The following is a 14,932-nucleotide window of genomic DNA, read 5'->3' as shown; positions in this document are numbered from 1 at the left end:
GAGTATATGAGAAATTTTTGTTTGCTTGCAAAGAACTAGAGAAAGGTATAATTTTGCCTACCGGAATTGTAGCAGATAAATCCTTACCTTCCCATGATAATTTCTCAGTCATAATCATTAAGAATTAATTCAATTTTTTTATTAATTCCTTGGATCACTGTCAACAAAACTATCAACCAAAATTGCCCAGGATTGGCCTGTATCACTATTAAGTCTATTCTTCAGGAGGATTTTCGCCACACCTTAAGGAGTACTATCAATAGAAGCAAAGAGCAAGTGACTGGGCCAAAAGATCCTTAAGTTTAACATGGCAGGCTAAAAATGTTCTGCTTTGGGAAAGGGATGTCTTCTCCCCGTGGCCTCTTGAGAGCCTTTCATTGTACCCTGTCCTCTGTAGCTGCTCAATACTGATTTGGTGAATGAGTAGAGAATCCGGAAGGGTTCCACAACAAGAATGCCTAACGGAAGAGGTGACACAGGAGTTGGATCTTGAAACATGGGCAGGATAGGATGGATTAAGAGGGAGGGCATTTTAGATGCGAGGAGAAAAGGACGCGTAACAGGCAGAGCAAAAGCTTGAGGTCAGGTCTAAATGTTTGGGACTGAGTGGAAGGCATTGGAGAGAAAAAAGCTGTTCTCAGGGGGATATAATGACAACCAACATTATGACATAAATCAATTAGTGAGTTACATGAGTACTCATTATGATATGGCTCCTACTGTGCTAGGTACTGGGCCAACAGTGCAGAACAAGATAGACATGGCACCTAAATCTAGCAAAGAACAGAGAACGGGGGTAGGAGTAAATGTGTTGGTAAGTATAGACGCACGCAGGCAACTCATCTGACCTGAACTTAAGAAGTAGGTGGGTCAAGAAAGCCTTTCCAGATGGCAAGATATCTAAGTGATGGCCTGGAAGAGAGGAGGAGGGAAGGAGTGTGGAATAGCAAGGGATGGGGTTGGCTGGGCAAACCTGGGCCGGATTATGAAGGACCTCCTACATGTTAGAGAGACAGCGCTTTATCCAGAGGGACATGAAGAGCCCTCAGGAGTTTTTAAACAGAAGAGGATAAATTTGTTTTGGCACCTCAGCGGCTGCAGCGAAGACAGGTGACAGGCGACTGATGATGGTGCCTTTAGTAAGAGAAGCAGCAACGGGAAAGAAGTTCAAAGAGCTTACTGGAAAAAAAGTCTCTGATCGTGTAAAACATGTCAATATTTCCTTGACACTTCCACCAATGGAAGCTGGAATGAACACTCCCTCCCTCTGAATCTGCGTGGGCCCGTGGTTTAGTGGAAGTGCTCCACGGGACTTCTGAAACCATGGGACTTCTGGCACCAGGTCATAAAAGGTGACAACAGCTTCCGCCTGGCCTCCCGGTACTCGGTCACCACGCGGTCAGGGAGCTCCACGTAGATGTGCCGGCCCCTGTCTCAGCTGAGGTCCCAGCAGCGACTGCCATAAATATTAAGGGAGGAAGCCTCGGAGGTGACTCTCATCCCAGCCACCCAGTGACTAATAACCACCAGAGACACTGAGTAAGAACTGCTTGGTGAGCCAGTCAATTCTAATGATAATGAGAAAGTGACTGCTGTTGTTTTAAGCCACCAAGTTCTGGCATGTTTCTGACACAGCAAGGGATGACCAGAACACCCTCCTGAGAGCACCTAATTAAGGGGGTATCTTTTCGTCTCCTCCTCATGCTATGCTGTACTCACCATGGCGACTTTTGGACTCTGAACCAAGGACATTTACGATACAAGAAACAATCTACAAAGGAACACAACAAGGTTAGGGAATAAGATGTTCTGTCCAAATATTCTCATTAACAGAGTAAGTACATGCGTTAGGCAAATTATTGATTGCAAAAAAAACCCCACCATTTTTCAAAGAAATTATATCTTTTTTTTTTAAAGATTTTATTTATTTATTCATGAAAGACACAGAGAGAGAGGCAGAGACACAGGCAGAGGGAGAAGCAGGCTCCATGCAGGGAGCCTGATGTGGGACTTGATCCCAGGACCCTGGGATCACGCCCTAAGCCGAAGGTTCAACCGCTGAGTCACCCAACCGCCCCAGAAATTGTGAAATCTTAAAGAATTAAATGCTATGTACTAAGCAAGCTTTTTCTTTGGTGGTGTTTTAGCCTTCAGAATCACCTATTATTTTGGGGTAAGCAGTAGGCCCATGAGTTTCCTCTCTACTCTTGCCCTTCAGCATAACTTCTGGGAATAGGTCAAAGAGGTCAGTTTTTACAGGCAGCAGAGCCACAACAGCCGCCAGCTGTTCGGAGCAGCAGGGCTTGGAGAGGTCATGGCTGCTATTTTTTGCTCACAATTTTTTTTGCTAATGAATGGTTGTTAGCTAACAACCAGGGCCATAGTCACACAGGCCGTAATAGCCATTCGAGTGCTCTTTGTGAACGTCAGAGAAGATAAAAGATAAGTTGGGGGACAGGAAGCATGCCCTATTATTTCCTAAGACTTTGAAGGTAGAGAAATACAAATGTCTTTTTCTGCAAACACCGGACACAGAAAAATACAATTAAGATTCTGTAAAGGCACCAAATTTGGGACGCCCGGGTGGTTCAGTGGTTGAGCATCTGCCTTCAGCTCAGGGCGTGATCTTGGGGTCCTGGGATCGAGTTCCACATCGGGCTCCCCACAGGGGCCTGCTTCTCCCTCTGCCTGCATCTCTGTGTCTCTCATGAATAAGTAAATAAAATCTTAAAATTTTTTTTCAAATTTCTCAAATTTTCCTTGAGAGGCTAAGCCTTCACAGAGTGTAAGAAGGAAGAACGTTTTTGTTATATAATTCTTCAACCAGGCACCCACACTCTGAGAGCTATTGACAGTATTAATAACGGCTAAGGGCAGCCCTGGTGGCGCAGTGGTTTAGCACCGCCTGCAGCCCGGGGTGTGGTCCTGGAGACCCGGGATCGAGTCGAACATCAGGCTTGTTGCATGGAGCCTGCTTCTCCCTCTGCCTGTGTCTCTGCATCTCTCTCTCTCTGTGCTTCTATGAATAAATAAATAAAATCTTTAAAAAAAAAAAAAAAGGCTAAGATTTACGTAGCGCTTACTCTGTGCCAGCCACTGTTTGCTTGCTTTACATTTGTCTCGTTCCGTTCTCGCAGCAGGCCTATGAGGTGGGTGTAATTACTCCAGGTGACAAATGAGGAAAGTAAAGTGAGCCCGTGGCCACACTAAGTCGTGGGAGCCCTTACCCAGTATCCTGTCTCTGGAGGGACATACTGTGCTCTAAGTGGGAAGGGTACTGGGCTAGGGAATCTGGATTCTCACCTCGGCTCCACCTTCAGCTAGTTACACCAATTTGGACCAGTCATTTCCTTCACCTGAAATACGATGACGTCGATCAGGAGATGCAGAAGTTTCCTCCTACTCTAAAATTGCGGATGCTATGAATTATTGACTCCGAAAAACAATCAAGTTAAAAGCAGACCTTAGTTTTTGAAACGGTGCTTAAGAGAGAGTGTACAGAACTCTAGGAAGAAGCTGGGGGGTCTGAACACCATGTGGGACTGTAGAAACAGAAGGCACAACTCGCCAGTGATGGGTTTCAAACTATCACATGACAGATCAGGATGGGGAAGTTTTATTTTTTTAAATAAATTTATTTTTTATTGGTGTTCAATTTGCCAACATATAGAATAACACCCAGTGCTCATCCCGTCAAGTGCCCACCTCAGTGCCCATCACCCAGTCACCCCCACCCACCTCCCCTTCCACCACCCCTAGTTTGTTTCCCAGAGTTAGGAGTCTCTCGTGTTCTGTCTCCCTTTCTGATATTTCCCACTCATTTTTTCTCCTTTCCCCTTTATTCCCTTTCACTATTTTTTATATTCAGGATGGGGAAGTTTTAACCTGCGGTCATGACACGTTTCTTTTTACAAAACAAAGCATCTCAAGAGAAAAAAGATCATTAATCCAAGGAACTGTAGAACCAAATATTTGTGATCCACATAGAGAACAAAGCAAAATAGAGAGCATGATGTGGTTTTTATTGGCATTTATTTTGAAAAGTACATGGCCTGCCCATGACCACAGCGGTGACCATTAAAATTTCAGTTTACTTATCAGTTCTGAGAGCTATATTCTGGGGTTGGTTTGTGCTGACGAGAGAACAAAACAGGACCTCAAGATATTTCCTCAGGAACCTTTTATTTCTCTCATTTTTGAGAAAATTAGACCCTACTGAACTTTAAATGACAATTTCAAGTCAGGATGCAGGGTCACAAGCATCTTATTTAGGGTCACAGATAAACGATGACAGAAGCAGTGAGAAGATCCTGGGCTACCGCCCAGTGTGGCATGATAGGTTTTAGATCTCCTGAATTCTGCAAGTGATTACTCCCCCTGAAAATTCTGGAGTTGACCACGTAGGGTGAATTCCTTCCCACGGGTGCTTATTGGGTTCTACTCTGGCACCAGGAGCTGGACTGGAGACCACAGCCATGTTCCTTCACAGATCTTCAGAAGCGGACACAGGGAAAAGAGTCCTTCCTGAGGGAGCGGAGCTCTCTGTGTGATTGTATTTAGATCTTCACAGCGGTACACCATTGATTTCTCCAGTCAGCATGCTGGTTCTCAATGAACTCCGAAATTTAAGGAGACCAAGTGTCTGTTAGTACACCATCCACTGGAGGACAATGCCTGATTTCTGAGGAAGCTATCAACTCACTAGAAGCAGGCCTATTCCAGCTCAGACCCGTGAGTGGGCTGAACCTAGGGTTACTCAGCCCACAGGGACTGGTTGAGTGGCTGGCAGGTCCGATGGCTGACTGTCCTCTTGTTTAACAGTATCACGTGGGATTTCCTGTCCCCCGGGGTGTGGCACAGCAGGGTATCCAAAGTGTAAGTGGTGATCTGGCCACTTATCTGCAGTTTCTCATAGATCTCATCAAATCTGGCTAGAAGGGCAGGCACATCCTTCACTTTTTCCCTCGCTTTGGCCAGCTGGGAAAAAGAAGAGCAGATCATTATATCTCTGCAAGTTCTCATCTTCCAAGAAGTAGATACACAAATGCATAGAAATGTATAGTGTATACCTAGAATGGTGCAAACCAGGGTGCTGGGGCACACGGAAGTATGAACAGATTCCACAAGGTATACCCAAGATTCAGAATTAGTACTTGAAAAACATTCCTAGTATCTCATAAAAAGGGTCTTTAAGTGGTACATAATATACAATGAAACACATCAGGAAAAAAAGTCAAATAGCAACGGAAATAAGTTTGCCCAATTTAACAAGGAGAGCAGTAAGGGAGGGCCAAATTATGTAGAGGTTTGTAGCATATGGAAAGTTTTCTGGAACTCATTCTAGAAGCCATCAAACGGTCCAAATTAGGACATGATCTGACTTAGGTTTAAATGGCTTGTGTATAGAAATGGAGGGTGGAGACTACTCTGGAGGCCAATATCATAATCCCTATGAGAGAGGCTGACAGTCTAGACTGGAAAATGTATACACAAGATAGAGAAATAGATGTAGAACAAGTATATTTGGGATGTTCAACTGAAAGGATTTATTGTTGAAGAGGTCAAGGAAAGAGAAGAATCAAAGACATCTTCCCAATTTGGGCTTCAGCAACGTGGTGATGGGTGAGATCATTAAGGGAGATGGGGGAAGATAGGAGGAGCAGATCTGAAGGGGGAACAAATCAAGAGTTCTGTCTGGGGTATCGCTGAGATGCCTGTGAAAGGTCGTTGCTGGATATACACCAATGTGAGACACTGAGGAGAGATCTAGACCAAAGGTATAAACATCGGTCACAAGTCTAGGAATGTTGTTTACAAAAAGAGTGAGCTCTAAATTACAATGTAGAGCTACTTTTTGAACAAAATCAACATTTTACTTAGTTCAATCCTTATTAATGATCGCCACCCTGTGCCACGTGGGTGGCTCATTCGGTTAAGCGTTTGACTCTTGATTTTGGCCGATTATGATCTCAGGGTGGTGAGACTGAGCCCTGCATCAGGCTCCCTGCTCAGTGGGGAGTCTTGCTCTCTCTCTCTCTCTCTCTCTCTCTCTCTCTCTCCTCTCCCCCTTCCTTTGCTCCTCCCCACACTTGTGCCCTCTCTCTAAAATAAATCAATCTGGGCAGCCCCGGTGGCGCAGCGGTTTAGCGCCGCCTGCGGCCCAAGGTGTGATCCTGGAGACCCGGGATCAAGTCCCATGTCAGGCTTCCTGTGTGGAGCCTGCTTCTCCCTCTGCTTGTGCCTCTGCATCTCTCTCTCTCTCTCTCTCTCTCTCTCTCTCTGTGTCTCTCATGAACAAATAAATAAAATCTTAAAAAAAAAAAGGCTAAATTCCAAAAAAAAAAAAGAAAAAGAAAAAAAAGAAAAAAAAAAGAAACCAAAGGGAAAAAGAATGATACAACCTAAAATTTCTTGATGAAATTTACTTATATTTAAGGTCCCTAAGAAATCCTCTGGTCATTTTCTAAATATATCATAACGCTATTTGTTGCTGGCATACCTTCCCTTCAAAGAAGAGCTCTCCTCACTGAACTTTCAGGTAAGAAGTTTTAGCACTTTACGTTCTTAAAAAGAATAGCTTCTTTAGTCTCAGCCTCACTTGAAGGTGAAACGACTTAATGTGAAACCCATGGTTTCCAAAAGCAGCCAAGCAAATATACCAGGCTGGAGAGAACTTGGCTCTAAATTCATATACATCAATTCTCTCCTCTAACTACACAAAGATCCAATGGTGTCAGGAGAACCATTCTACAGTTTAAGCAGAAAAGATATTTTGCTCTATTGTTAGTTTAGTTTCGAAAAAGAAATCAATGAAGCAACAGCTAATGTTTGGAGTGGCTTTAGTCACAGTAATTAGGAAAATCAACAATTCTTTTCCAAATTCCTCTGGTGGTGTAACAGCGCCTTACCTCCACACGAGACCTCGTTAATAACTGTTGATACCAACACTGCACAGAGCATTTGTAAGATGCAAGCTTTACAGTGGAAGTCTCCACATGCAGCCTCACAAGCATATTTAGAGCTGGCGCAAAGGCTACCGGAGTCAGAGGACTCATTTATTTCTCAACAGCAGCTCCCTGCACAGCTTCACAAGAGCCAGGAAATACATGCAACTAGAGGGGGAGCTCTTTAAGCAAATCAGTCTTACAGACTCTGGGGGCAGGGGTCAGATAGAAAACTATTTTTCAGTGTGGAGTTTGGATGCTTTAGTCATATAATCGGGACAACATATTGATGAACCTGATCTAGGTAGAGTGATTAATATCAGTGCTATGGAGAAAACCAAAGTTGTGTCAATAATGGATGCAAATGCACACAACGGTGCATTTTAAAACCCGTTTACATCTCCAGTTCCCCTACTTTTGCAAACATACTCCCAAAGGGTTTGGGTGGATCACAATCTGCACAAAGCTAAGAATTTGAATAGAAAGAAGCTTTAAATTCATCATATCCCATTAGTTTCCTGACAAGCTCCCTTTGCTAGCAGGAAGAAGCCTCTGGGTGGAATTGTGAAAATGGGATACAGCTGGGAGTGGAACAGTGTGGTGGTGGGGGGTCGGGGCGGGGGGTGGGGAAGGGCCAGGCTGCACGCTGCCGCCAACCGTGCCATCTCGGATGCCAGCAGGGATCAGTACTATCAAAATGCAAGGGTGGGAGGGAGAACCAGTCAACAGGCCCCTTCTTAGTCAAAATGACAATACCACAGATAATCATTATTACAAACCGATCACTGTCAGTAATTTATGATTTCCTTACAGTGTTCTTCCCTTTAGCTATAGATGTATATATTATTAAATTTCAAATGACTTAAAATGACTGCTCTTTGTGTGCTTAATCCAGCAGTGTGAGACATGGGTTCATTTACTTCACTTTGCTTTCAATGTTTGGAAACTGCTTATCATTTTTATGTAACTTTGTTTTATACTTTTGCAAAAACATTTATATAGTTACATTAGCTGGTCTACACAGAACCTAAAACCACAGTTCTAATTATAGAAGTAAAGCTTCTATATCTGCCAGGTCTAGTACCTTCTCCTTTCTTCTTTCACAGGGTTCCCTCTTCTTTCACAGGTTCTTGCTACTTTGTTTTTTTCTAGTAAACCCTAACTAGTAAAAAAACAAACCCTAATGGCACTTTTATTAGGAGGTTACATTATCACAATCACTTGGGAAGAACTGACTTTACTGAGTTGAGTCTTCCTAGCCCAACACACAGTATAGCATGTCTTTTCATTTAAGTAGGGGAGATTTTTTTTTTTTTATTTTTAAAATTTTTTTAAGATGAGTGCTACTGCAGCAGCTGTTTGCTGATGGGAACGATCCACAGGGAAGGGGATGTTAATGATGCTCAAAAGTGGGTAAGACATCTTCTGAACTGATGCCTTGCCATGGGCCAGAGGATGGGCTCCAGGTCTCAACAGGGGAGCCTGCTCTGGCGAGGTGTGTATGGTGGCCATGGCTTTGGCAGGGAAGCTGAGTACACAGTGACAGGAGGAGGTTCTCCGTATGGCAGCAGTTCTCTCGATTGCTTCTATTTCCTCCACGAAACTGGCAGCAGGGGTGGGGGAGTGGGGAGAAGGCACTGGAGGCTTGAGAAAGGAAAAGGGGAGCTGGGATCCAGGAAAATAGTGTTTGTGTGTGGGGTGGTGGTGAGATTAATGTGAGAGGACAAAATCTTCCTAGAATTTCAGAGGCTATTTTCTGTTGTAAGAAAGAGATCTTTGCACCCAAACCTAGAAGTCTTATAAAAGGAAGAAGAGAGGGGATGCCATATTTGACACTCTTTAAGGGGGCACACTGGAGACTGAAGACAGTAGGACACATCTTAATGAGTGCCCTTTCACTTTTAAATGATTTATGCAGCAATCACATACTACTTACCACTTCTTCTGAGAACTCTGGTCTTTTCACAAATTTTGATAAATTTCCTTCTGTAGCATCCTTTAGTATCTGTATCAGGGCTTTCAACATATTTGCCTTGATATGAATCAAAATCTGAATACAAAGAAGAAACAAGCAAAAACAAGACTGAGCTGGTGCTCAACAATGAGATATGTACCCTGCACAAGCCCACATTTATAGGCATCTACCTGCTTCATGCTATTTCCTAATTCATTCTCTTGCACAAGTTCAAAAATGCTTCAAATATATGTCTATCAGCCCAAACTTGTTTTCCAATAGCTAATCAAACACATCAACTTCAAAACCTACTTAAAGATACAAATGCAGAAAACTTTGGAGTCTGGCATGTTTGGGCTGGAATCCTGGCATGGGCAATTACCAGCTACAGGATGCTGGCCATCTATTTCATCTCTTTCAACTTCAGTATTTGTAAAATGAGGGAAATAGGTTTACATCTCATAGTTGAGTTACTGTGAACATTGAATAAAATGCCAGCATACAGCAGGTACTCAAACATTACTATCAGTTTCTTCCTATTTCTTCTAGATTCAGAGAAGACAATCACAAATCTTGTAAGATGGACTCTGGGACAAAAGATACCTTTAGTAACTTATTTAAGTTAGGAAATTGTAGGCAAATCAGCTGCTTCAGGTATGAAGTGGAAGCTGGTTCAAGTCCTAATGAGGTACTCCTATTTACACCGGAGCCATTAAGGAACTGGGTACAGTACTTGGCTTTTAAAATGGTACCAATAACTACCTTCTATCAGACAGACAAAATTGACACAACAGAAAAAAAATACATCTCCCCCTATCATTACCAATGTTCACTAGTATAATTTGAAAAATACAGAAAAGGTTAAAGAAAGTAAGAATAACTCAGAATTCCCCTACTGTTATCCACTCTTTAATATATTTGGAGGGTAATACATGAAATCATATTTTTCCTCCAGATCTGATTCTTTCTTGTCAATTATGTAACGAATATTTTCTCATTAAATGATAGAATATCTCATTTTTAATGACGAATGCATAGCAATCCATCATAAACATACAATAACTCATTAATTTAAGCAATACTACTCCAATATATTGATAAATGTGCATATATTAAAAAAACTTGTTAATTCCTAAGACTAGATTCTCAAAAGTGAAATTACAAAGTCAAAGGATGTCAACATTTTAAAGGCTCTTGATCCTTTGGAAAAGCAGTTTTTCTGGAAGAGGTATTCTTTTTTTTTTTTTTTTTAATAAATAGCAAGCCAGCTAAGTTCTTTCTATAGTCCATTTTATGACAATTTAAGTTTGTTGAGCAGTTGATCGGGATGAGTTGTTATATTTCGTCCCAGAAAACAGAATGAAATGATTCCAAGTAGATGAAATCCAAAGAAGGTGATGTAAGTTCCATGTTCAGCAGTGCTCAGCAAAGGCACAATCAGCACACCTTTCATTGGGAGCCAATCCTCCACAGGTTTTCTCACATTCAAACAGAAGCGCTGACTGCCTGTATTCCAGACTCTCTTTTCAAACAGCTGTATAACCAAAAGCCTGGAAAGACATACATAGTGCCACACCCAGAGAAAAGGACAGGCATGCTTACTGCCCATTTGAGAGGCTGGAGTTCTCCAAATTCAAGATTCCTCTCTTAAAGTATAACCTCCTATATGTATAAGAGGTATATAAACCTCCTGTCACCCTGTGGGAACTGGGTTCAAGAAACGGATGCAAATTGCTAATGTTATGACTACTACTATTGCTCTAATTGATAAATGCCCCTTCACCTCTCTGCGTGTGAACTCTACTAGTCTCCATAAAACTATGGAAGATTAACTTGTTAGCTTAAAAGTGGGATAAAATCTCTCTCAACAATAATTCTGACTCTTGTTAATAAAAACCAACTGATGGGGTTGGCAGCTGTCCTACTGAGGGTAAGGAGAAGTTGACCTTGTTACATGTTATGTCTCTAGTGCCTGGCACCTAGTAGACCCTCGACAATAATGACTGCGAAGGAGAGCTGAGGTGCCCCAGCAATTCACAGAGATAAACCTCCCAGAGCTCCATGCTAGAAACTATTGGTGATGTGCTCCTGGAAGATTTGAACATCTCTTCCTAAGTTTTCCCAATTTCTCTTCCTGCCTCCAGCAACTATCTCTGATTCAGAAGGGATTTCAAGAGTAAAGTTCAGTATCTTGAAATACACTGAAAAGGGCAATACAGATGAGGCAGTCACTGATAAAAAGCAAAGAAAAAAGGTAAAGCTAGCAGAGCTGGTCCCAAGCCGCAACCTCAGGGTATGGCTAAGGAAAACTAGATCAAGGTACACACAGCACACTGCTTTAATCTTACAGATTTCAAACAAAAGGCTAGGAAAATTAGCAAGGAATAGGGGGAATTTAGGTAGGAACAACTACTCAAACAACTACAGAAGGACAGTTCCTGCCCTTCTGATTCTCTGAAACCTCAAGAAATGTTCACAAATCATTGGATGCCTTTGACCATAAAAAGGAACAGAGGCCCTGAACATGCAGTAATTTGTATCTCATCTTTTTCTTTTCAAGTCGGCTACACTTGAAGGAGAGTATCATAGTGCAATAGAGACTGCTGGGTTTCTAAATAATATCTTCCCCTCCTTTTTTTGATTAATAGAACTCCCTAACTTTAAATGACGCTGTCCTGGACAGAAATCAGAGACTGTATTTCTCAGGTTTCTTTACTACTAGGTATGGTCACAGAATTATGTTCTGGCCAATAACATGTAAGTACAAGTGGCTAAGTGAGACATTTGGGAAAGGACCCACAAAGGGACCCAATTTCTTTGTCCTTCATTCTTCCTACTTTTTGAAAAAGATTTTATTTATTTATTCATTCATGAGAGACACAGAGAGAAGCACAGTCTCCATGCGGAACTCGATCCCAGGACACAGGGATCATGCCCTGAGCCAAAGGCAGATGTTCAACGGCTGCGCCACCCAGTCATCTCCATTCTTCCTATTTCTTGCTGGAAAAGATAATGGATGGAAAACATATGCTCAGGATGGTGGTGTGAAAATACAGAAAGAGGCTGGGTCCTTAATGTCACATCAGACCCAAAATGATCATCTTTGGTTTTCTACATGGAAGAAAAACAAAGCTTCTCATTTGTATAGATTCTTGTTTTTCTCAGGTCTACATTGTTCTTGATCAAAGTGTAACTCTTAACTTCTACATTCAGGCAAGATGCTACCACAAAGAGATTTATGAGAAACGAACCCTGTCTCCTGTCTACCCCATGCAGCCTAGGAGACTTCCTAGCATGGGTTCTAACTTTAGGTGACCTTAGGGACTGGAGAAAAGAGCATTAAAACATTTATCTGTATTAACAAATAATGATAAAATCAGCAAAACTAACCAACTGCCAATTCCCCTGCAAAGTAATTCAATTCCAAAATGGGTGTCCATTTGGAGACATGCCTTATTTCTAGAGACATGATTAGAATTCAAATAGCAACAGTGGAAAGCTACCCTATGTTGGTCCTGGCTATTTTCAAACATATTTAGAAGTGGAAATTAATCCTTTGATATTGATCAACATTGCTAAAGAATTCTTTTGAGATTGATGGGTTTAAATCCAGACAGTGGAGCCAACATGCATGTGCCTCAATGAGATCATCTGCTAATCAATTCAGTATGTAGCAAGTATTAGCTGGGAAAATGGAAAATCAGGCCCTCTGGGTCATATTGGCAGCAGGAGCAATTTTGACAAAAAGAAAATTAAGTTGAGGGGGGGAAATTAGGTGAGTTCAAATTCCAACTGGCAGCAGGAAAAAATTTTAGTATAAGACATTAATTTTTAAAGTAGATCAGAAAAAAAAAAAACTTCATTTATTTCTGCTACTACTGACTGAACAGACTTTCTACTCAGCCTATTTGTCAGGGTTCCATTTTCTTAATAATTAACAAACAGCCCTTAAGGATTCCAAGTAGATGACTCAGCCTCAGGAAAGCTAGGGCCCATTAAATCAGTTTTTAAAAACCTGCTCTAATAACAGATCTGCATCTGAAAGATTAAACCTGAGAATGGCAACTGTCTCTTTTTCAATATTCCTAAGGAAGCCAAAACAGGTTTACATTGAAATATGACAAACTTAGATTGGACATTTGGAAGAAGTTCCTAAGTGAGCATTTTTAAACCATAAAATGGTCTTTAAGTTTCTGAACAACATATTCTCCCGTGACCCAATCCATGGAGGGGATGACTCATATACAAGATCCGTTCAAGGTTCCTTACACAGTGTTTGCCTAAAACATGCACATTCCACCATGTTTAATCAGCTGCCTTTCCTTTCTAGCTCTCAGAGAAAGAGCTACTCCTGCTGCTCTAGCTCATGAGTGCACTTCCCACCATGCTCTGGACCTTTCCTCCACCAATGAACAGATAGCTTCACTCAGCAGCCTATGCTTCATTTCCATCAAAGCACTTTCTCATTTGAAAAAAAAAATACTACTAGAATTTTGTAACAACTGTGATAGCCAAGGATTGCAAGAGATGAAGCACCTAAACTCAAGGACATGGAGTACATGCACTACAGCAACTTGGCTCTCTGACATCTAATCCCATGTGCTTTCCATCATTCAGGAGGAGCAGCTAATCCCAATCCTGGATTTAAAAAAAAAAAAAAGACAAAACCCTATCTCTGTAGGTCTCGAGTGGTGTGGAAACCCTTGGCTTTGTAGTTAAACATACTTGTTTGTGTTAAACTCTGACTCTGCTACATAAGTAGCTTTGAGAACTTGGGGGATTTATTTATCCTTTGAATCTCCATTTTCCACACACGTATAATATGGCGAAATATTGTTCCTACAGTGCTGTACAAAATGAACCAATGAGTATTAACTACCTAGCCTGGTACCTCAGCTAAATTAAAATAAAACTCTGTTGATCTGTAGCTCTTCAATTTCTTACCACTAATCCTTATTGATTCCCTCAGCTCACTTCTAGGAAAAGTTGCCAATGATCCATATAACACTCCTCTCACCACATTCTCCTGTACCTCTCTCCTCCGTGATGCTATGAACCACCTGCAATGCCAGCAATTCTACTTCTGTCCCAATCACAAAATGAGTTCATCTGCAGGCCACTCTCTCAGAAGCGATGATAGACTTGGATACTCAGAGCTGTCCAAATCCAGTAGGAAGCAGAAAAGAAGGTACAATACATATGGTACCTGCTGGAAGACCAAGTTCCCTAATGTGTTTGGCTTACTGATATTGTTGGCTCCAACGACTTGAACTTCTGGACTCTGGACCTTTGCCACCTTGACCTCCTCGATTTGCTTACCCAAGTGAACTTTTCAGGCTGACCCATCTGCTCTGACCTGCAGTTTCTGCATGGGCACCCAGTCTAGAGATAGGGGCTGTCTGTAGCAGGCTCTAGTACGTAGGGCTAATAGCCCTCTTAGATTTCTATAAACTGCTGCTATTTCTTCCCTGTCTTTTTCTGATGACTCCTCTCCTCACCCCGATGTCTTATTAAACTCAATTCTTATTAAACCTCTAATTCTTTTTTTTGTGGCATTTGTCAGTTCCTATCTGATCCACTGCTGGTTCTATACAGATGAGCTCTTAACTGACAGCTCTGGCATTCATCACCCCTTTAGGCTCATGCCCTTTAAAACCTGCAAGATCTCTTTCTGGATACTTTTCTAGTAGTTAGTCTCTTCCCTTCTGAAACCACCCTTTTTCCAAGTTCTCTATTATTATTGTGCTCATTTTTCTGGTTCCCTAGGCTCATCTTTCCCTCACATGAAAGGCCTTTGAAAAGTCAATATGAGGTCAAATATAAGATAATCTTATCTCAGACATCTTGGCAAACTTATTTTCCAAAGTTTACCATAAAGGCTCATTTAGTCCTCCTCTTGAAAGTCATGTGTGCACTGGTCTGGGGGTGACTTTTGAGGATAATCACTACGGAAGTAGTGGAAATCATGGAACCTTGAAGTTATTCCCAATTCTTATTCACTAGGTCCCAGGATTTGTTACATATAAATATTCCT

At 41.8% G+C, this 14,932-nt stretch overlaps 1 protein-coding gene across 2 annotated transcripts in view; it reads right to left on the bottom strand.

Annotated features, from left to right (window-relative positions):
• Positions 1–4,013: 4,013 nt before the first annotated feature.
• PTCD2 (pentatricopeptide repeat domain 2) overlaps positions 4,014–14,932 on the bottom strand; it is a 31,021-nt gene continuing 20,102 nt past the window's right edge. For both annotated transcript variants that reach the window (XM_038530809.1, XM_038530810.1), the window contains 2 exons: positions 8,881–8,994; positions 4,014–4,977 (listed from right to left, as the gene is read on the bottom strand). In XM_038530809.1, the coding sequence (XP_038386737.1) occupies positions 4,753–4,977; positions 8,881–8,994 (339 nt within the window). In that variant the 3' untranslated portion in view covers positions 4,014–4,752. The remainder of the gene's footprint in view (positions 4,978–8,880; positions 8,995–14,932) is intronic.

The sequence above is a fragment of the Canis lupus genome, chromosome 2, assembly GCF_011100685.1.
Source record: "Canis lupus familiaris isolate Mischka breed German Shepherd chromosome 2, alternate assembly UU_Cfam_GSD_1.0, whole genome shotgun sequence".
Lineage (NCBI taxonomy): Eukaryota > Metazoa > Chordata > Mammalia > Carnivora > Canidae > Canis > Canis lupus.
Note: the sequence above shows the minus strand (reverse complement) of the source record. Positions and strands in the feature narration are given on the sequence as shown.